This window comes from Mobula hypostoma, chromosome 12 (genome assembly GCF_963921235.1).
Source record: "Mobula hypostoma chromosome 12, sMobHyp1.1, whole genome shotgun sequence".
Taxonomy (NCBI): domain Eukaryota; kingdom Metazoa; phylum Chordata; class Chondrichthyes; order Myliobatiformes; family Myliobatidae; genus Mobula; species Mobula hypostoma.
Genome location: NC_086108.1, coordinates 90,777,673 through 90,799,962, shown reverse-complemented (window position 1 = coordinate 90,799,962; position 22,290 = coordinate 90,777,673). Strand labels below are relative to the sequence as shown.

The 22,290-nt window shown below is 39.1% G+C and overlaps 1 protein-coding gene and 1 long non-coding RNA gene across 2 annotated transcripts in view; one reads left to right on the top strand and one right to left on the bottom strand.

Annotated features, from left to right (window-relative positions):
* LOC134354991 (dihydropyrimidine dehydrogenase [NADP(+)]-like) overlaps nucleotides 1–22,290 on the bottom strand; it is a 921,558-nt gene that overhangs the window by 416,184 nt on the left and 483,084 nt on the right. Inside the window, exon 12 of the mRNA XM_063064591.1 lies at nucleotides 3,127–3,311. Coding sequence (XP_062920661.1) covers nucleotides 3,127–3,311 — 185 coding nt within the window. The remainder of the gene's footprint in view (nucleotides 1–3,126; nucleotides 3,312–22,290) is intronic.
* The window catches only part of LOC134354992 (uncharacterized), a 128,234-nt gene continuing 114,902 nt past the window's right edge, over nucleotides 8,959–22,290 (top strand). The window contains exon 1 of the long non-coding RNA XR_010019945.1: nucleotides 8,959–9,152. This is a non-coding gene — a long non-coding RNA (uncharacterized LOC134354992). The remainder of the gene's footprint in view (nucleotides 9,153–22,290) is intronic.

The window sequence follows — 22,290 nt, the reverse complement described above, 5'->3', positions numbered from 1 at the left end:
GTTTACTGGCCCACAGTTTGTAGCTGACTGCTCAAGAGATGCAGTGTAAGACCTCCATCAGACCAGACAACACTGACTAAGTTATTTAGTACAAGGAAATTTGCAGACCAGACTATACTATCACTTAGCACATCAAATAGTTGATACATCAATAGCTGGGAGATTTGTGTACTCAGAGAGTTGACCTTTACAGCATTAATACTGGGCATTTGGGGTCTCTTTCTCCAGAAGCTTTTAGACCAAATGTGTGAAAAAGTATCACATATATGTGAAGTCACCAAGTAGCAATAAACAGTATAAATGTAAGAGAGAGTTCAGGCTTCCGAGGAATGGTCAAGGGACAACAAGAAAAAATGATAGAAAGATAGAATCCATCCATCTGCCTTCAATTGAAACGACTGATTCATCTGCAACTCATAGGTATGTCTTTTTAGCCTATTGGAATTGTACCTGTTTTTTAGAAATGTTTTGGAATATGAGATAGACATTTTCTGTGAGTTTTAAATATGTTTTTAGAATTTTATTTAAATTTATACGTGTATCACTAAAAATAAATGAACTGTGTTTGACTACTTTGCGAGTAGGAATGATCTCCTTGATATGAAGAGGGGCAATCCACCACTCAGTAGTGAGCACTGGCAGCTAAACTCACTGTGGAGGATAAACAGGCAAGTGATCTAGCCCTTGAAGAGTAGGTGGCTACAGTATAACCTCTTTTTAATGAATGTACCCATAGCTATCTATATTGGATAGAATGTGAGATCTTTGTTTGAGTTCAGAACTTCGTGGGCAGCAAACCCAATCCCATCACATAGGACAGTCAAGAAAACTGAAACACTTAATGGTTATGATATGAGAAGCTGCACAAGCAAAATCACATGGACATCCTCTCACACACAGAAGTACACGTAAATGCTCATTATTTACTGGAAAATTTCCCAATCATGCCTTCAGTCTCCTCAAGCAACACTGTCATTCCCAGGGAATAACAAAAAAACCATAACCTATGAACCAAATCATCAAAACCCCTGATACAGCATGTTGAAAATTTCATAGAAACACAAGTAAATAAGGACAATAAGACCCTCCAGACTGCCTGACTGTTCAACATGATCATGACTGATCTGGTCTAAGCCTCATATCTTCTTCCTTGCAAGTATCCCTTAGCCATCAATTCTCTGATCATTCAAAGAAATTCCTCTTTAAATACCTTCAGTATTTAAAGCTTCCAACTTGCCTCTTACAAGGAGACTGCGTCATGAAACACAAAGCCCAATGTGCCAGCTTAAATTCAAAAGGTTCTTGACTGGAGATGAGTTCCCAGTGCACTTTTCTCAGTCAAAGTTCAAAGTAAAATTTGCTATCAAAGTGCATATACTATGTTACCATATACTACCTTGAGATTCAGGCACTTACAGATATCAATAGAGATACAATAGAATTTTATGAAAAACTACACATGATTGAACAAAGAATGACAAACTGAACTGTGCAAACTGTGCAAGTAACATTAATACTGAGACCGTAAGTTCCAAAGAGCCCTTGAAGTTAAGCGTGAGTGTCACAGAATCAAGTCATAGTAGTGGTGACTGAAGTTATCTCATGCCTGTTCAGAAGCCTGGGTGTCTAAACTGTTCCTGAACCTGAATTTAGTGCTACTGCATCTCCTGGCTAATGGTACAAAAAGAAGAGGGTATGACCTGGATGGCAGAGGTCTTTGATGATGGATGCTGCTTTCTCTTGACATCACTCAATGTGCTCAGTGGTGAGGAGCTATTTGCTTGTGATGCACTGGGATGTAGCCACCTCTTTCTGTAACTTAGTCACACTCAAATCTTTGCACTGACTCACATTAAAATTCCCCATTAGTTTTGGAGATATATCAGTTCCAAAGATTATATACAACAAATCATCAGAATAGCTTGTAATTGAGGTACACCTATCACTTGCTCATAATCAGCCTAGCATCCATTCATTTCATTCTCCACATCAGAAGATATTGACTTACTAAGATTCAAGATTTAAGACTGTTTATTGCAGTATCATTCTTCAGTTCACAAGTGTAAAGGAAAGCAAAATGATCATTACTCTGGATCTGATGCAGCACAAAAAATTCTTTTGGAAAGTTTTTCAGGCAAAATGTAAGGAGAAAATAATTTAGAAGTGGTCAATTAAGTGGAAAACATGAAAAATGGAAAAAAAGACCTCTGACTAGTGTAGCAGAAGCAAGAAAAAAAAACATTGAAAAAGGAAGACATTTACAAATGCATAAGAAATGAAGAAAACCTATAGAGATAGAGACTGCTGACTATGTTTCCGCTGGTATTACTGTGAGAATGTTCTCTAATTCAGGATAAGCATGTACAAATAATAATCTTCCGGTAACATGGAGGCACAATGATCACAGCAGTTTCTACGGGGCCAACCAAAGGTGTTATTCTCTTTTTAAATGTATTTTTGTACGATCACAAGGCCCTAGTGGATGTTAAGAATTCGAAGTACTGCAGGTTTGTCCCATCAGCAAGTTGCTCGTGGGCAGAGAGACTGAAGAAGATCATGTCGCTACCTGCTCAGAAAGGCATCACAGGAGTTGACGCAGAAAGGTGGTGTGCAGTCTAATGGCGAGTAATCACCTTAGTCACCTTTTTTTGTTCTTAAAAGACCCTGTTGGACATTGTTAATGTGGAATGGTGCAAGTCCGATTCACTGATTTATTTGCGGACGGCAGGGCAGACAGCAGGGGAGCACCTTGGCCTTGAGGTAAGGCTGTTTTGTTTGGCGGTACTTATGAGTGTTCATGTATGGTTGAATGACAATTATACTTGAACAAAAGATCAATGAGTGTGTACAGAATCAGTTTAGCAAATAACACCTTATTCTATCACCAGCATGGGCTCATTCACTTGACCATTTCAATTTTGGCCTACAATGCTGTTTTATGTTTTAAATAGTTGAAATGTCCCAAAAACAAATATACTTTAGCACATTTAATAAAAAAAACTGTGCATGAGAGAGTGGCAACCAGTCCCAAGTAAAGGATAATGTGCTACATTGACAGAATCCATGCAATTAATAATAAATTCAACAATAAATGAAGCCTAGTGTGTCCAGTCAAATCTTACTCACCTGTAAATATTTGTGAATGTGCCATGACGCCTGCTTTCCATCATTTACAGACTCTACAGTGGTGTTAGCCAAACCTGTGACATCTCCACCTGCAAAGACCCAGGGCTCACTTGTTTGCATGGTCTCTGCATCAACATCTAAGTAGCCCCATCTGTTAAACTTGATATTCGCCATGGCTGCTTTCACTGTAATAATGGAAATTAGAAAGAATCTTAGTGATCTTGAAATTCATGCCCAACACAGATCAAAACCAGAATTACGTGTCTTTTTAGTATAAAGGCTTAACCTGATGTGTGAAATTATTAGCAAGGCTTACGACAAGTATTCAACTTTGTAAAAATATAGTCAAGAAAAAAAATCCATTCCGCAGCAGATTGCCAAATGAATATAAAATAACTTCCTCAAGCTGGCAGAACCACAATTCAATTTAATAAAAAATGCGTTGCTTGAGTGGAACATCACCAATAAGCTATTTCAAAAAAATATCTGATAACATTAGAATTCAAATTGTAGCCTTTGAATATTATCACCCAAATTTTACTTAAGGGTATAATTTTGCATTTCTGATGAAGGACAAACATTCGTCTCTCTCTAGACTGGACATTAATCTCTATTGTCTTCCACTCAATCACAGGTGACCCTATTCCACTTTGCTTGCACCATGAATCTTACTTAATTTTTTCCACTGCCTGTTTTTAATCCAATATTCCTTGGGCAGGGCAATCATAAAACCTGATATAAAATGGCATGCAGAACAATGTTTTTAAATCTGTTCCAGGGAATGGGTAGCACCAAAAGGCAGCATTTATTTCATTTTCCCTCTTGTTCAGATGTCATATGAAAGGCATAAGGCAATATCACATTGTATTTGTGCAACTCCTTAAACCTTGAATGAAAATTGGCTCATTGATGTAGAGTTGCATAAATGGGTCTTTTACCAGGTTGGACGGATCTAACTAGTGGAGTGCCCGAGAGAACAGTTCTTGCCCCTCAATTATTTACAAATTCATATGATGACTTGGAGAGAAGGGCAGATGTAAAGTATTCAGTCTTGTCAATGACATGAAAATAGTTGAGAGGGCATGATACCAAGGGGATATTGAGACTATTCCACTAGATGTAGAAAGATTGAGACAATGGGCAAAAAAAAACTTGTCAAAAGTTATTTAATGCGGGAGAGTGTGAAGTTATACACTTCACTGGGAGGAATCTAAAGAAAGACTATTATCTAAATGGAAAAAGATTGCAATTGAATGAAGTACAGAAAGACCTAGGTGTACTTGTGCACAAATTACAACATATTACTAGTGGTTAGGATGGCAAATGGCATATTGGCCTTTATTGAAAGAGAGTTGCATTTGAGAAAGAGGAAATATTGTTAAAAATTTGCAGAGTAGTGGTGAGGCCTTACTTTCTGTGCTGTGCACAGTTTTAGTCCCTTTATTTAAAAAAGGATAGACAGGCATTGGTGAAATTCCAAACAACGCTCAGTAATCTCATTTCTGAGATGAGAGGGATGTCTTCTCACAAACAGATTAAAAAAATTATGCTGTATCTACATTCTTTGGAGTTCATAAGTAAAAAGGTATGATCAAGATCCTTAGGGAACAATACTTGGTAGCTGTTGAGATGTTTCATTTAGTAGGAAAACCTCGTAAGAGTGGATACAGTTACAACATTCAGGAGCTTAAAATTGATTTCTATAGAAACTTCTTAAAGGAGGAGGAAATAAATTATTGAAAGATTAAAAAATTGAAGAAATTAATTACACAGAAGAAGAGCTGATGCCTGGTGCAGATCGGCCTTAATCATACTGTATAGTGGGACAGGCTCGATGGATCAAGTAGTCTATTCCTTTTATTCTTTTACATTGCTATTTTCTCAAGCAAACCACTTTTAAAACAAATCATTATTTTCTCATCAAATCTAATGATAGTATATGGTAACATATATGTACTTTGACAATAAATTATTTTGAACTCTTATGCCTCTGGTCATTTAATGTCATTCAGGGTTTAATTGTAGACTTGTGGACTATAGGTAAGTCAACAAGGAAATGACCATGTAACTAGATATGTGGAGGCATCAAGAGACTTGCTAAGGTAGCGGGTAGGTGAAACTTTTTCTGTTTTGGTTCTCGCTGTTCTAACATTGTCTATACCAGGGGTAGGCAACCTTAAGCACAAATGATTTTCTAGCATGCATTATTCATTAATTTGAGGCAAAACATAACTAGATGTATTTAAATGGATAATTCCCAAATTTCAAGTTTTTTATGGCATTTATCTGGCCCATATTCCGCTCATTAGTATGCGATCGGGCCCACAGAGGCAAAAGGGTTGCCGACCCCTGGTCTATACGTTTGTATAATATTTATGCACATTTTTATTTAAGTTAAATCAATGCGAGAAAAAATAGGAGATATTGGTACTCAGCCAGTCAGATTTTATTGTGCCGAGAGGAATGTAAAGTTAAAACTTCAGATCTATCAGAACTTAAACATCTGGATTAGACAAAGCATCATCGACTTAGAACATTAACCACATATTACATAGAAAGTGTCTGGTGGACTGTTTCCAGCATTTTTTTTATTTCAGATTTCTAATGTCTTTGGAGTTTTGTGAAATGATATTATTGTCTAAATAAATGATATTTTACTAAAAATACATCAAGGAGCTAGTGGAGTACAACAGTACATAAGGGTAATTCTAGTTCCATTATCCAAATACATTTGTGGGGATTGTTAGCGCGGGACTTTGATCTTAGCTTTCTAGTCAAGGATCAATACCAATATGTATGAACTGCAGAAATTCACTGGCAATAGTTACAGATGATTAACACTACAATAGTTAGTTTACATAAGATATAGTTCACTGCACTATTTCCAACAATAGGGCCTGGGAGAATAAAAAGCAGATTGTGTGTCCAAAGCATCATCACAATAAAATATGAGAAAGTAAAAGCATGTTTGACAAGAAAATGGCAAATGTAATAAGATGACAGCAACTGAATGAGGAAAATGGAAGAATTCAAGGCTAAAGTGTAGTTTAGTACTAGGCTTAGTTTTAAATCAACTGCAAATCTAAACCGAATCAAAAAATTGCTGGAGTTGCTCAATGGATCAAGCAGAATCTATAGAGAGTGAGAAAGAGATGGTTTTAATGTTTAAAGTCAATGATATTTTGCTAAACTCCTGCTGAGTATTTTCAGGATTTTTTGTTTATATTGCACATTTCCAGCACCTGTGTTGCTTTGCTTTTTATCTTTGATTTAACTTTGCGTCGTTTAACCCAAGGTACCTCATAAATAACTGACAATGGATTCTGTTCTTAATTTAAAATTACAATTGCATGTGGTTAGAAAAAAAACATTGTTAATCAATAAATTCATAACTGCATTATGTGGAATCAAACTTTTTCATTAGGATGCCAAGTAAAAATCATATTAGTCCACAATTTCTATGTCTCTTGTTTCAATTTTACAACAATAGATGATGAAACAATGCATCTTTATAGGGCAATCCAGACCTGCAGTCGAAATGGAGTAATTGATAAGAACATAAACAGCTGCCAAATTTAACTACCACTGTCTCATTCCTTTATTGTGTCTGTTGCTATCATGACACAGTTCTCTTTTTAAAGAGCACATTCTCTAAATGGATTCAGGATATTAAAAGTGTGGAATTATAAAACATTATGAATCATAGTGTCAATCAATCAATTTGCTGTAATTTAATTGAAGCCCCTTAATATCAGACACATAGTCAAGATAACCCTTTAAATTGTTTAAAAATCTTAAAATGGCACCCCAACCTGAATATTTTACGAACATTTATGGTTTTGTCATATTAATGGATGTTGACCGAATATAAATCATTAAAATATTAATTGACAACTTTATTTTGAATTCTGTATTTGCAGAGAATGACTGGCATTTTTAGAAGTAATAGCAAGGACTAATGGGATTTTGTTCCCATATAAACAATTAAACAGCATTAAATATGAATAAATTAAGATCAAGTTCAAGTTTGTCATTCAGCTGTATTGATTGATCCATTGATTAAGATACAGCATGGAACAGGCCCTTCCTGTTCACACTGCCACGCTGTCCAGCCATACCCCCATTTAATCTCAGCCTCATCACAGGACTATTTACAATGACCAATTAACCCACCAACCGGTACATCTTTGGACTCTGAGAGGAAATCAGAGCACCCGGAGGAAAATCACCTGGTCACAGGGATAACGTATGAATTCCTTTTATACGTACTGTAACTGTACTATTGTGCTAACCACTATGCTACCATGCCATATGCATGTGTACCATCAAACAAAACAACGTACCAGACCAAGGTACACAATATAATGCATATAGCTCACACACAACATATAAATATTACCACAAATAAATTAACAAATAATAAAATATATTCCAAATATTTACCATACTGGTATCATACAGGTTAAGAAACCTAATTTTCCAAATGCTCAAGTATAATCAAATAATTCAATAAATAAATGCATAAATCTATTGTAAAAAGGTTACAGTAAAAGTACAGAAGCCTTTGGCTAGATAACAACTGCTGTGCTGTGTTTGTTTTTAAGTTCTCCATTACAGTAAGAACATGAGGTCTCGAGAGACCTTACAGTATAGATTCATTAAAATATCCGAAAATGGTTCTAGGAGACATTTCAGATAGTGTATGTTTCCACGGGAACAGAGGAGGCTAAGTGGAGACTTAATGGTGATTTTTCAAATGATGAAGGTTTCCGATGGACTGAAAGGGAAAGACTATTTCCTTTGGTGCTCATCTATTACAAGCTGTCATTAAGAGGCATACAATACAGTTCAGAAGAATTTTCTTAAAAGGGCTTTTAAAGCATGAAGTGCTTCATTGTAAGAGATAGAAAGCATTGAATCATTTAAGGAGAATATGGTTAAAAAAATACCAAGTAAGAGAAAGATAAAGAAAACTGCATGATGAGAAATGTTTAGATTGCTCCAGCAAAGAATGGGCAAAACCTTAGATGGACAAATGACTTCCCCCTATTGTGTTATGTCAAATGGGTGCATAGCATAGTGAGGGGAGCTGAAATGTGCATAACATGTTTTCATCTTTCTGGCATCTACGACAAGCTCATTTTCCAGTGTCAAGCATTTCCCAAAATAAAACTCAATGTTATTTGTTTTAATGCATACTTACTGACTGCCCGTTATGCCAGTGGCATTTAGGGCAGCAATGAAGGTCCTCCATCTCTGGTGGTGTTCACGGCTTCCCTCATCATGTCAGTAGCTTCCTCGGTTTTCACCACTGTCAGTCATGCAAGTCCTGAGTGAAGACTCAGGAATACCTTCACCCACAGATGGAGAAGGATTCTTCGTTGCTGCTTCTGTAACAGCTTTGTTTGAGCTGTCAGGATTGATAGCCCTGAGCTGAACCGCTGAGCCCGGAAGACCTGTGGACCAGTCATAGTATATCCTCTACTCTTTGATCACTTTGGCATGGGTGACCCTTCTGCTTCAGTCAGTACAGATGTACTCTCTGTGTCATTGAGGAACGCAAGTCTCCAAACTATGACAAGGTTGTGGTCCTCTTAGAGGTTTTTAATGCATGAACATACATTTTCTTATTCTTTACAAGGCTACTATTTGCTTATGTAATGCCTGGTTCATATCTTTACTGTCATGTTGTATGTATTTCACTTTGGCAGTTCTGTAAGAACAGTCTGTTCTGTTTTCCTGCTTGTTTGGTTACTGTTGAAGATAAAGAGAGAGGAGAAATGTGTGCCATCCAATAAGGATCGTCAGATTAAGGGGAGGTTTCTCTGGTGAGGGACACTAAGGTTGGGCTTGGAGTTTTTGTTCGAGAGGAGATGAAGAGAGAAGATGCTGTGGAGAACCAGTCGTAGCATAGGATCCGGTGGGAGACCCATTTGTTCAAGATGGATTGCGAGTGACGTTCGGAAGGTGGTGTGTGCTTTCACATTGACCGAGGGCCCAGAGCATGAGTGACAGAGAAGTTCAAGGTGAGCGACAACTTGTGCACATTGGATTGTTTAACTAGAATGGCCCCTTTTCCTTTTGTTATTCTTTACTAACCCTTTAGTTAAGATTCATAAATATAATTCCTTTAATCATATGCAGTGTACCGACTGTTATTTCGTAGCATTAATTTGTAACAGGGTAGCAAATGATACAGCATCCACACAAACCGGGGTTTAGGGTGAGATTGAGCGCGGGGCCAGAGGTTGTCTTCCCTAGACCTACGTAGCCAAGGAAACCAGGGTGTTTCACTCAATACTACAACCCTAAAATAATGTATGTGCATAGTAATGTATAGCTCTGACAAGTACCTCTTACATCCAGTCCCTTCGGATTAAAGAACAACCTGAAATAAATCACTATTCCAGTGACAAAACAGCCTACAAAAAGTATACTGCTCAGTCCATCAAGGGTATAGTCCTCCCCACTACTGCATACATCTACAAGGAGGGTTGTTGTAGGAATGCAGCATCCATTTGATAGCTATATGGACAAGAAAGGAATGGAGGGTTATGGGCTGAGTGCAGGTCGGTGGGACTAGGTGAGAGTAGCGTTCGGCACGGACTAGAAGGGCCAAGATGGCCTGTTTCTGTGTTGTAATTGTTATATAGTTATATGGTTATTATCAAGGACTTCCACCATCCAGGCCAATCTTTCTTCTCACTGCTGCCACCCAGAAGAAACTACAGGAGCCTCAAGACCCACAGCACCAGGTTCCAGAACAATTTTTTTCCCTCATCCATCAGGCTCTTGAACCAGAGGGTTTAACTTCACTCAGCTTGACTAACCCTAACACTGAACATGGACTCACTTTCAAGGCCTCTACAATTCATGTTCTCAATATTTATTGCTCACTTATTTATCATTATTAGCTTTCTTTTCTTTTACTTTTTTTTGTATTTGCACAGCTTGTTGTCTTTTGCAACTGGCTGTTTATCCCTAGATGTTGAGTGTGGTTTTTCATTGATGCTATTGTTTCTTTGTAGCTACTGCAAATGCCTGCATGAAAATGTATGTACTCTGATAATAAGTTTACTTTGAACTTTGAATAGGAGTTCACTAACAGTAAATGCAGAGACATGTAAAAGTGGTAGGCAAGCAAATCCAGCTGCAGAGGACGTTGGAGTTCGGGAATGAACTGACTGAACTGACCGGTGGTGCTGGGGGGTGGTGTGGAGATGCAGAAAATGATACTAGTGTTGTGACTGGCTGCGGTTTGGTCTGGAGGTGGATGACATTGTGAGCTGGGATGAAGTCAGAGGGCCAGTCAGATCAGACAGAGTGGTGGAAGGTCTGTTGGTATGCTGTTATCTAGTGGGGTCAATGAGTAGCATCATGGGGATGGAAGCAGATATGCTGAAGGAAACACTTTAGCTCTTAAAAACAGTCCTCAACCAGTGCTGGAAGGGTATTTATCTTCTGCAATTGTTCCTCCTGACCAAAGATGCAGAGCCTCATTAGAACATTTAAGCATCCAGCCTAGTCTGTGGTATAAGCTAACTGATCAATCTCCAACCATCCTCTGTAAATGAATAGAGTATGAACAGGAGGTGGGATGGGTGTCTGATTTCCTGCTTTAAATTTAGGAGGAAGATTACTAGTTAACACCAGTTAATATAACCAGTTTATTTTTGTGCAAAATACGTTGTATAGAAATAATGTGAAAAACAAATGATCCTGGAAATTATTTAGTCAGATAAATACATGATCAACATATTCAGCACATAGAGCCTGAAACATTTCATCCAGTGGCGTCGATTTCTTTAACATCGCTTGAATGGATTTTTCTAAGATAATCAAAAGGTCCACAGTTGGTCAGATTGTTGGTATTGCATTAGTTCATAATGTAACACATTACAAACTTTGTACAAATTGAAAAAGAATCTTGTGTTTTCCCAGTATATATGAGGAATAAACTCTTCTCAGGCTTCCAGCCAGGCACAGGTATCGTCTATAACCGATGTTTCAATGATAAACTCTGAGGGCAGAGACTGTTATCGAAACATTGCTTATAATCGATACCTGTACCTGGCTGGAAGCTTGAGAAGAGTTTAATCGTTTGCTCAAATTATCGACCATACATAAGTTATTTCAAGAAACCATAACCTCCATTGCACATCTCACAAGATTAATATTTTTGTACAACAGAAATAAGGAAATCCTACCATAAAAGATACTTTAACTAATGTTTAGTCCAAAATGCTGCTCTGTTTATTAGCTTGCTTAATTAATGAGTTCACATCCGACTATAAACATGGAAGCACATGATCTAGCTCCGTAACTCAGAACAGGACTGAGAAATAAGTGTATTGCTATCGATGACCAACTTTCAGGCATGAAACTCAAAGAAGTGGCCGCTATTTATCTCCCAACCTGCATCACATGGAATATTTGCTCATTTTTGCTCTATGACTAAGTTACCTTCTGCAATTCTGACATAAAGAAGACTGACAACTCAAAAGTACATCATTAGTTGCAGAACTCTGGGAATGTACATTATCTTTCAGTATCTTCATACACCTTACTGACGTGATTACTTAGTCATTTGTGGTGAATATGAAATAACATGAACTACCTCAGGGGTTGCATTAGAGTTGGTACAGATAAAGGCCTGGATATTGAAGTCAGAGATGAAGAGTTGGCATTCCTTTCCTAGTATCCAAGACATCTTCAAGGAGTGGTGCCTTAGGAAGGTGGCATCCATTACTAAGGACCCCCACCACCCAGGACGTGCCCTCTTCACACTGTTACCTTTGGGAAGGAGATGCAGAAGCCTGAAGCCACACACTTAGCAATTCAGGAACAGCTTTTTCCCCTCTGCCATCTGATATCTAAATGGACATTGAACCCATGAACACCACCTCACTACTTTTTTATTTCTATTATTTTTGCACTGCTTATTTTAACTTAATATTTAATAGACATATACATACTTAATGTAACTCAGTTTTTTTCTCTCTATTTATCACGTATTGCATTGTACTGCTGCTGTATAGTTAACAAATTTCACAACATATATGCCAGTGATATTAAATCTGATCAACACACACAAAATGCTGGAGGAACTCAGCAGGCCAGGCAGCATCTACAGAAAAGACCATAGTCGACGTTTCAGGCCGAGACCCTTCAGCAAGACTGATTCAGACTCTGATTCCCTCTGACCCCAAAGAATACTTTGCATAAAGAACTAGTCATCACTGTAGCTCGGAATGCAACACGCCTGTTAATAGTATCTGTCAATCCTCATTCAGCTTTGGTCACCCGTTGACAGCCATCCAGTCGAAGTAGCTGAACAACGACTCACTTTCAGCATACTCACAGGAAGCAAACTAGGAAGCAAACAGCAGAGTTTTTAACAGCATGCTGCAGAGCACAAAATAAAGAGTAAAATTTCACGGTGACACATTTAAAAAACAGTAACCTTCTTTGAAATAATTGTCTGAATGAATGACAACTCAGACAAACAGAAATTATTTCAGGGATTGAGAGGCGGCGGATCAATAATTAAGGCTGGTGCAGCGTTACGCTGTCACATATGTTGCAAAAGCGCTTAATATTCCAGAGATTTTTTCCTCTCTCTTAATAGTAAGAATGATTAATCTCACTGACTCCTTAAGATTAAACCAGCGAAGGGTTCAAGCAGCAAGTCTTGTGGAGGAGCGGCAACTCACAGGCAGTAACTTCTATTTATTTTTCCGTGTTTCACTGTCCGTATGCGTAGTCCAGAAGCTGCTATCAGTTTCACTCTTTAATGACTGCTGATGCTGACAGTTTCATCATCACTGGCAACCCCAAAATCTGTGACACTATAATTACAGATAGATGTGAGAAGTGGTGTCAGCTCCGAACAAAAAGGTGGACATGCAGCTGCAATAACGTCATCACAAGGAAGGAGAGCCTGAGATCAGCAGGGGACCAACAGCAGAAAAGGAAAAAGAAAGGTGCACAATGAATTAAAGTTTGATGATTTGTGCCTAGCACAGGCAAATATAGAACAATAGGACATTGGCCATTATTACAGAATAACATCTAATTCCAAGTATGGCTCAGGAATCAATATACACCCAGTAGATACTTAATTAGGTATACAGTACCTGCATATTTGCCTGTTAAGGCGAATATCTAATTAGCCAATCATATGGCAGCAACTCAATGCATAAAGACATGCAACATAGTCAAAGAGGTTCAGTTGCTGTTCAGACCAAACATCAGAATGGGAAAGAAATGTGATTTAAGTGACTTTGACTGGGGAATAATTGTTGGTGCCAGATGGGGTGGTTTGAGTGTCTCAAAAATTGCTGATCTCCTGGGATGCACATCAGTCTCTAGAGTTTACAGAGAATGGTGAGAAAAACAAAACAAAACAAAAAATCCAGTCAGGGCAGTTCTGTGGGCAAATAAACTTTGTTAATGAGGGAGGTCAGAGGAAAATAGCCAGGCTGTTTCAAGCTGACAGGAAGGTGAAAGTAACTCAAACAGCCACACATTACAACGGTGGTGTGCAGAAGAGCATCTCTGAATGCATGACATGTCAAACATTAAAGTGGATGGGCTACAACAACAGAAAAGCACAAATATACACTCAGAGGCCACTTTATTAGGTACCTCCACTGAGTATAGAACTTATTTTTCTTTGGATATCAATATAACTAAATCTTTGAAATGTGTAAAAATGATAAACCTACACTCTCAGCACAGTTTCAAGAGAGCTCACGAGGGGGCTCTCGACAGTCAACCATATGATTTTTTTTTCAGTCTTACAGTGTTTGGAACAAATGAAGTAACACAAGTGCCAGTGTTTAATTTGTCAGATCTTGCCTCTGGCTCTTAATTTTGTAAGCTCCATGTGAACTTCCATATTTCATATTTATTATGTTTTTAGCTTGGTCTCAAATGTCACCTGGCCAACTTGCAACACACGTGACAAAGGCCTTGCAAAACCATTTCATTGGAATTATTCCATTGTTGCTTTTTAATACATTAGCTCTGGCGTACTGGAAACAAAGGACGTTAGCAATGGAATTCATAATAAATGAATAAAAATCTCAAAAAGCAAATTTCTAAGTATTCTTGATAATCATTTCCTGGTTAATTGCTTTGACTGTAATCCCCAAGGACAATTCTTATTTTTTTCCCCCATCATTATTTTGTTCAGATGTTGCAAACTGCAAAACACACAACAACAATTACAATACATTTACTTTTCATTAGCATGTGACTTTTTTTCTGAATGCAGCTTTATATTGTAATCTGACATGTAATTATTTTAACAATGCCTCATGGAGCTATGCGCTGAATTAAGTATCAGCATTAATAAAGTTAATATTGTTTGGTGCAGTTGATTTTATTTATTTTGTTAAAACTCTCTTACATCCGCTCTCTCGTATTTCCTTTCCTCCACAACCCTACGCAGTAGTCATGCGTGTAATTTTCACAGATTATGGAAAGCAGACAAGTGTTGTCCTTGCAATGTCAGATATTCCAAGAAATCCTAGGGCATAAAATGTAATTGGCTGCCACCCACTATTTGTCTGAAATGGGGTGAAGTGCACAGATATTCATGATGGCACTACAAGCATACAGTGAACATCCACCTGAAGTATACACTGCAAGTGGATCATGACATTGATCCCCACTTAATTTTGACTCAACAATGGCACCGTTATTTTACAGATTAATACTTCTGCTAATACTTAGCCTTCCATGAATATGACACACTTAGTAATTGGAAGGAAATTAGTCTGTACTCTTTAAAGAGATCATCCATGTTGCTAGTTGGATGATAGCCAATTTCTCAGAATGTTTCTCTTGATTCTGGAAATAATTGCTAAAGTTCTTTCAAGCGACTTCTAGTCAGTGAGGTGGCCATCACAGAAGAGATCTCGGGATTTAAAAACTCCTGCACAACCCAGTTGAGTGCAGATATGTTTATCTGTTAGTAGAGGCTCACCTTATCATACAGTGTGAGGAGATGAATGAGGAGGGGTCATGCAAGGTTAGACCAGCTACTGGATAGGGAAGGAAGGGGAAAAATGTCTCTCTAGAGGAGAATATTTCAATCTGGCATGCACAAGAATGAATCCTTTTACCTCATCCTCAGTGAGAATTTTCCCCGTAATCCATAAAGTATGACTATGACTATGAGAAGCAATGTCAAAGCTTCAATGAGGATTATCTACATTGAAATTTTTCACTTGAAGAAGAAACTACTGCAACCTCTGAACAGGCTGAAGATCCCTTGTCAGTTGGTACAAAGCCAAATGCAGCAATGAGCTTGTACATATCTGCCTCCCACTGGAGTGCAGCTGGAGATATCAGTAAGATCCTGAAGTTTTCTCTTTGTTGATCCATTTAAGGGAAGTCACAAAGACTTATGTTCTCTGTCTCTTGTCACAAACAGAAATCAGAGGAAAGTGACTGTGCTTTTACTGCAGGCATATCTTAGCTCAGGGCATTGATATCGACATGCAGATCACATTTCTACAACGTCCTTGTGTCTGAGGCAAAATAATGCCGATGGAATCACAGAATCATACAATTGTTACTCCATAAGGGACCATCCAGCCTACCTACACCAGAAAAAGGAAAGTACTTCTGACTCTGCAGTTCTCCTTTGTTATTCCTCTTAGGCAGCAGTTCCCAACCTGGTGTCCATGGATCTCTTCCTCAATGGTATTGGTCTATAGCATGAAGAAGGCCGCTCTAAAGTATTATTATAGACCTTTGTAGTTGCTTCTGGACTGTGCTAGAACCTAGCATTTCTTTAAAGGTGAAAGTGCTATCTGCCAAACCATGACATTAATTGAGCAATGCACAATATATCTGAGCTTCAGAAAGGTCACTATTATTGAAATCTAATCACTCAACATCTAGATGTTTTGTGACTATTGCCAGCAACAATCACAGATTAATCCTGGCGTGCTGCCTGTGATCACAATACCAATCTAAAGATGTCCATTTTAGCTACTGCTTGTCATTAAGATGGATGGAGAGGTTATGGTTCCAATCGTGGGGAAGACTAGGCACAGCCTCAGAATACATGAGCATCCCTTTAGAACAGAAAGGACATTCATGTAGCGGAGAAGTCTGTGGAATTCATTGTCATAGATGGCCATGGAGGCCACGTTATTGGGTATATTTAAAGCAGAGGGTGATAGGTTCTTGTTTAGTAAGAACTCCAAAGTTTACAGGGAGAAGGCAGGAGAATAAGGTTGAGAGGGATAATAAATCAGCTATGATGGAATGGCAGAGTGACTTGTTGACTGAATGACCTAATACTTCTTTTATGTCTTATAGTCTAGGGAAACCAAACCTGTTCTCTTGGGATACAAGAAAAGTCACCTGATGAGTTAATTGCACTTGAAGAAAGCCAAGTGATCTAGCTTTCTCTCTTGGATCCATATTACCATAATCTGACAAATTATGGTGGAACAATGCTTCTTCTGCTTGGACTATCCTGGAAACTGTGGCACTTCTTAAAGAGTGGATTAAGATTTTGGTCGTTTTCTCCAACTTACAACTTCTCACAAGAATATTAAAAAAATATAGGGACAGCTGTAGGCCACCTTTCAATATAATCATGGCTCACTGTTCTGGCCTCAAGTACTCTTTTGTGCCAGTTCCCCATTAGTCATCTTCATCTTCTGTATGGGAAAATTGCAGGTCTCTGAACTCAATATCAAATATAATAATTTTAGAATACTTGCCTTCACTGCTTGTTTCAGAGCTGGCTAGTTTGGCTGTCATTCATCCATCTGTCATATTGATCGACTAGCACAACCTAACTTGGTGGCCTTTTGCAGCAGCTTTGAATTTCACCTGCTTTCAGACACTCCTTTGTTTGCAAATTTTATCTCCTTCTAACTATTGCCATTCAGGTACTAACTGCTTGCTGTTGTGTACAGTTTATCCCCAAATCAACGTTAGCCTCATCCTATCAGATTATCCCTTTGTACTGTCCATCCTTCTACCCATCCTCTTTGCAACTGCAAAACTAAACTTGCTTTCTCACTTGCACAGTTCTGAGGAAGGGTCTTTGACTTGAAAGGTTAACTCTGTCTTTCTACTGGCTATCTGCCCTCTACACTTTCAGTTCAGATAAAGGATCTTGACCTGAGCTGTTGACTGTCCATTTCCCTCCACAGATGCTCACTGACCTGTTGAATTTCTCCAGAATGTTCATGCACACCTTCTGCTCAACTCTGGCTGTGGCCCACACATAGAGAGAGAAGAGACTGCAGGTGCTGGAATCTGGAGCAGAAACCAAGTTGCTGGAAGAGTCAGAAGGTCAGGTAGCATTTATGGAAAGAAATGGACAAACAAAGGAGGTCTTCTCCCTTGTATTAGAGTTAGAGAGATAGTCAGTGAAGGTGGTGAGAAGGAGTGGGCCAGTGTAACCCACAAATACCTAATTTCTCACTTAGACTGCACAGAGTGTCATGATTATGGATTGCTGGTTGTGACTGCAAAAGCAAGTGCTCCTGCACTGGCATCATAAGAGTTTTCCTTTATTTTCTTCACTGCCTAGCCAAACTGCTGAAACACAGAATATTACAATGAGCAGAGGGGCAAATTAAGAGGGATATGCTTACACCTGCAGCGTAGAGTCATAGAGTTATAGAGAAGTATAGTACAGAAACAGGCCCTTTGGCCCACTAGTTCATGCTGAGCCATTTAAACTGCCTACTCTCATTGACTTGCACAGGGATCATAGTCCTCTATATCCCTATTATCCATGTATCTATCCAAACTTCTCTTAAACATTGAAATAAAACTCACATGCACCACTTGCCCAGGCAGCTTGTTTCACACTCTCACAACTTTCTAAGTGCATAAATTTAGAACATAGAACCACAGAACATTACAGCACAGAAACAGGCCTTTTGGCCCTTCTTGGCTGTGCCAAACCATTTTTCTGCCTACTCCCACTGACCTGCACCCGGACCATATCCCTCCATACACCTCCCAGCCATGTGCCTGTCCAAGTTTTTCTTAATGGTAAAAGTGAGCCCGCATTTACCACTTCCTCTGGCAGCTCATTCCATCCTCCCACCACTCTGTGTGAAGAAGCCCCCCTAATGTTTCCTTTAAACTTCTCACCCTTCACCATTAACCCATGTCCTCTGGGTTTTTTTTCTCCCCTTGCCTCAGTGGAAAAAAGCCTGCTTGCATTCACTCTATCTATACCCATCATAATTTTATATACCTCTATCAAATCTCCCCTCATTCTTCTACACTCCAGGGAATAAAGTCCTAGCCTATTCAACCTTTCTCTGTAACTGAATTTCTCAAGTCCCGGCAACATCCTTGTAAACCTTCTTCTGCACTCTTTCAACCTTACTAATATCCTTCCTGTAATTTGGTGACCAAAACTGCACACAATACTGCAAACTCAGCCTCTCGGCGCCGCCAAACTGGGTAATTAGTTTGTGTGGATGCTGTGTGATGTACCCCAACCCACCCAAATAACCAATACACCAAATACGATTAAGTGATTTACAGTTTATAGATATTACTGGAACTATATAACTAATAGAGAATAAAATATAAAAGGAAAATAAAAGGTGCCACACTTATCAAAGTTCAATCTCTTCGTACACAAACAGTTGGAGCTCAGGACCCTCCTTCTTCACTCTGCGATCCCCACGGACCACCTCGACCTGCCGCGTGGGACCAACAACAGTGGTCGACCAGACGCTCCACATGAGTCCGTCTCCGTCTCCTCTCCTCGTTGAATACCCTGGACCTCGGACTCCTGCTCGGGGTCCGACCCCATTAGCGGAATCACAGCACCTGGTCCATCCTCTGTCTCTCTCTCCCGCCTTCTCTCCAAAAACCAGCGCATCACAATATCTTACAGACACGCAGAAAGCATAACAACTATCCCAGTTGGTTTGTAACACCTTCTTATCAGTAACATGATCCAAACAAACTGCTAGCGGGAGGACTTTCTCAGCAGTTAACATAACAAAGAAGCCCTTTCAATTATAACATAACAAAGAAGCCATTTTAATTAGACTACGCAGTGACAAAAACAAAGAAACCCCTTACGTCTGTATTAAATTCCATCTGCCATTTTTCAGCCCATTTTTCCAGCTGGTCCAAATCCCTCTGCAAGCTTTGAAAACGTTCCTCACTGTCCACTACACCTCCAATCTTTGTATCATCAGCAAATTTGCTGATCCAACTTTCCACATTATCATCCAGATCGTTGATATAGATGACAAATAACAATAGACCCAGCACTGATCCCTGTGGCACATCACTAGTCACAGGTTTCCACTCAGAGAAGCAATCCTCCACTACCACTCTCTGGCTTCTTCCACTGAGCCAATTTCTAATCCAATTTACTACCTCTCCATGTATACCTAGCGAATGAATCTTCCTAACTAATCTCCCATGCGGAACCTTGTCAAAGGCCTTACTGAAGTCCATGTAGACAACATCCACTGCCTTCCCTTCATCCACTTTTCTCCTCATGTTTCCCTTAAACTTCTCACCTTACTCTCTTAACCCATGACCTTTAGTTGTACTCTCACCCAACATCAGTGAAAAAAGCTGGCATGCATTTACCCTATTTATACAAACATTTGTACATTTCAAAATTTTGTATACCTTTTTCAAATCTCCTCTCAATCTTCTGCACTCCCGGGAATGAAGTCCTAACCTTTTCAATCTTTCCATACAGTTCAGGTCCTCCAGAACTGGCAACATCCTTGTAAATTTTCTCTGTAGTCTTTTAACCTTATTTACATTTTTCTGCAGGTAGGTGACCAAAATTACACACAATCCAAATTAGGCCTCATATAACATCCCACCTCCTGTACTTAATGCTTTGATTTATGGAGGACAGTGTGCCAAAAGCTTTCTTTATGACCCTATCAACCTGAGACACAATTTTCAATCAATTAAGGATGTGTACTCCCAGATCCATTTCTTCTGCAGCACCACACAGTTGTGAGCATTAAATTCCATCTGCCATTTTTCAGCCCATTTTCCCTGCTGATACAGATCCCTCTGCAAGCTCCGATAGTCTTTCTTGCTGTCCACTACTACCCCCAGTCTTGGAGTCATCACAGATTTGCTAGCCCAGTTAACCACCTTATCATCCAGGTCACTGATCTAGATGACAAGCAACCATGAACCCAGCATTGACCCTTGTGGTACTGCACTAGTCACAGGTGTCCAGTCAGAGAAGCAATCATCTACTACAACTCTCTGGCTTCTTCCACAAAGGAAATGTCGAATCCAATTTACTACCTCATCTTGAATGCCAAGCAAATGACCCTTCGTGACCAACTTCCCATGCAGGACCTTGTCAAAGGCCTGACTGGAGTCCATGTTGACAACATTCACTGCCTTGCCTTCATCAATGTTCCTGCCATTTCCCACAAAAAACACTATAAGACTGGTTATACATGATCTACTACACATGAAACCATGCTGACCATCCTTAATCAGTCCATGTCTATCCAAATATTCAGATATCCAGTCCCTCAGAATGCCTTCCAATAACTTACCCACCACTGATGTCAAGGTCACCGGCCTATAATTTCCTGTTTTAGTTTTAGAGCCTTTCTTAAAGAGTGGAGTAACACTGGCTATCCTCCAAACATCCGGCACCTCACCTGTGACTAAGAATGATTTAAACATCACTGCTAGGGACCCAGCAATTTCCGCACTTACCTTCCATAGTATCTGAAGGAACACCTTGTCAGGCCCTGGGGATTTATTCACCCTAATTTGCCTCAAGGGAACAAATATCTCCTCCTCTGTAATCTGTACAGGGTCCATGAAGTCAATGCCATTTTGCCTCACTTCTATAGAGTCTGTGTTCATCTCATGACTAAATACAGATGCAAAAGATGCATTTAAGATCCCCCAAATCTCTTTTGGCTCCATGCACGGATTACCATGCCGATCATCGAGAAGACCAATTTTGTCCCTTGCTATCGCCTTGTTCTTAACATATCTGTACAATCCTTTAGAATTATCTTGTTTGCTAAGGCAACCTCATGCTTTCTTAGATGTTCTCTTGCATTTCTTTTACTCCATAAGCACCTCATTTGTTTCTATCTGCCTATACCTGCAACAGACATCCTTTTGTTTCTTAACCAGGGCCTCAATATCTCTTGAAGATCAAAGTTTCTTACATCTGTTATCTTTACCTTTTATTCTGACAGGCACATACAAGATCCGTACTCTCAAAATTTCACTTTGGAAGGCCTCTCACTTACCAAATACACCTTTCCCAGAAAATAACCTGTTCCAATCCACACTTACCAGATCCTCTCCGATACCACCAAATTTGGCCTTCCTCCAATTTAGAATTTCATCCCATGGTCCAGACCTATCTTTTTACATACTTACTTTGAAACTAATGGTCTTATGACCTCTAGGTGCAAAGTGTTCACCTACACAAAAGTGTCACCTGCCCTGTCTCATTCCCTAATAGCAGGTCAGGTATCGCATACTCTCTCGTTGGGACTTCTATGTACTGATTAAGAAAACTTTCCTGAACACATTTGACAAACTCTATCTCATCTAGTCCTTTTAAAGTTTGGGAGTGTGATTCAATATGTGGAAAGTTAAAATCACCTACTATAACAAATTAAGTTTCTTGCAACAGTCTGTGATCTTTGTACAAATTTTTTCTTTTAAATCCCTCAGATTGTTGGGTGGTCTGTAATATAGCCCCGTTAACGTGGTTATACCTTTCTTATTGCTCAGTTCCACATGTCAATAAAAACATAGATTGATGGGGAAATGAGATGTGCAAATAATTATGGAATGTACATATATAGTTATCTTCAATGGTTTTGTCCTACTTCTGACCATCTCAGTGATGAACAGCATTCTCTCCTCCAGGGAGTTAGGATATGCATTCACATTCACCCCTCTAGTTATCTGTTGCTACCCTTGTTTGCGTGCTAATTAGTCTTGCAAGAGTTCAAAGTTCAACATAAATTCATTATTGATGCACATATGTCACCATCTATCACCTGAAATTCATTTCCTTGCGTGCATTCACAGCAAATACAAAGAAACAAAATCGAATCAATGAAAGTATGCATACAGCAAAGATGAACAAGTGACTAATGTGCGAAAGACAACAAACTGTGC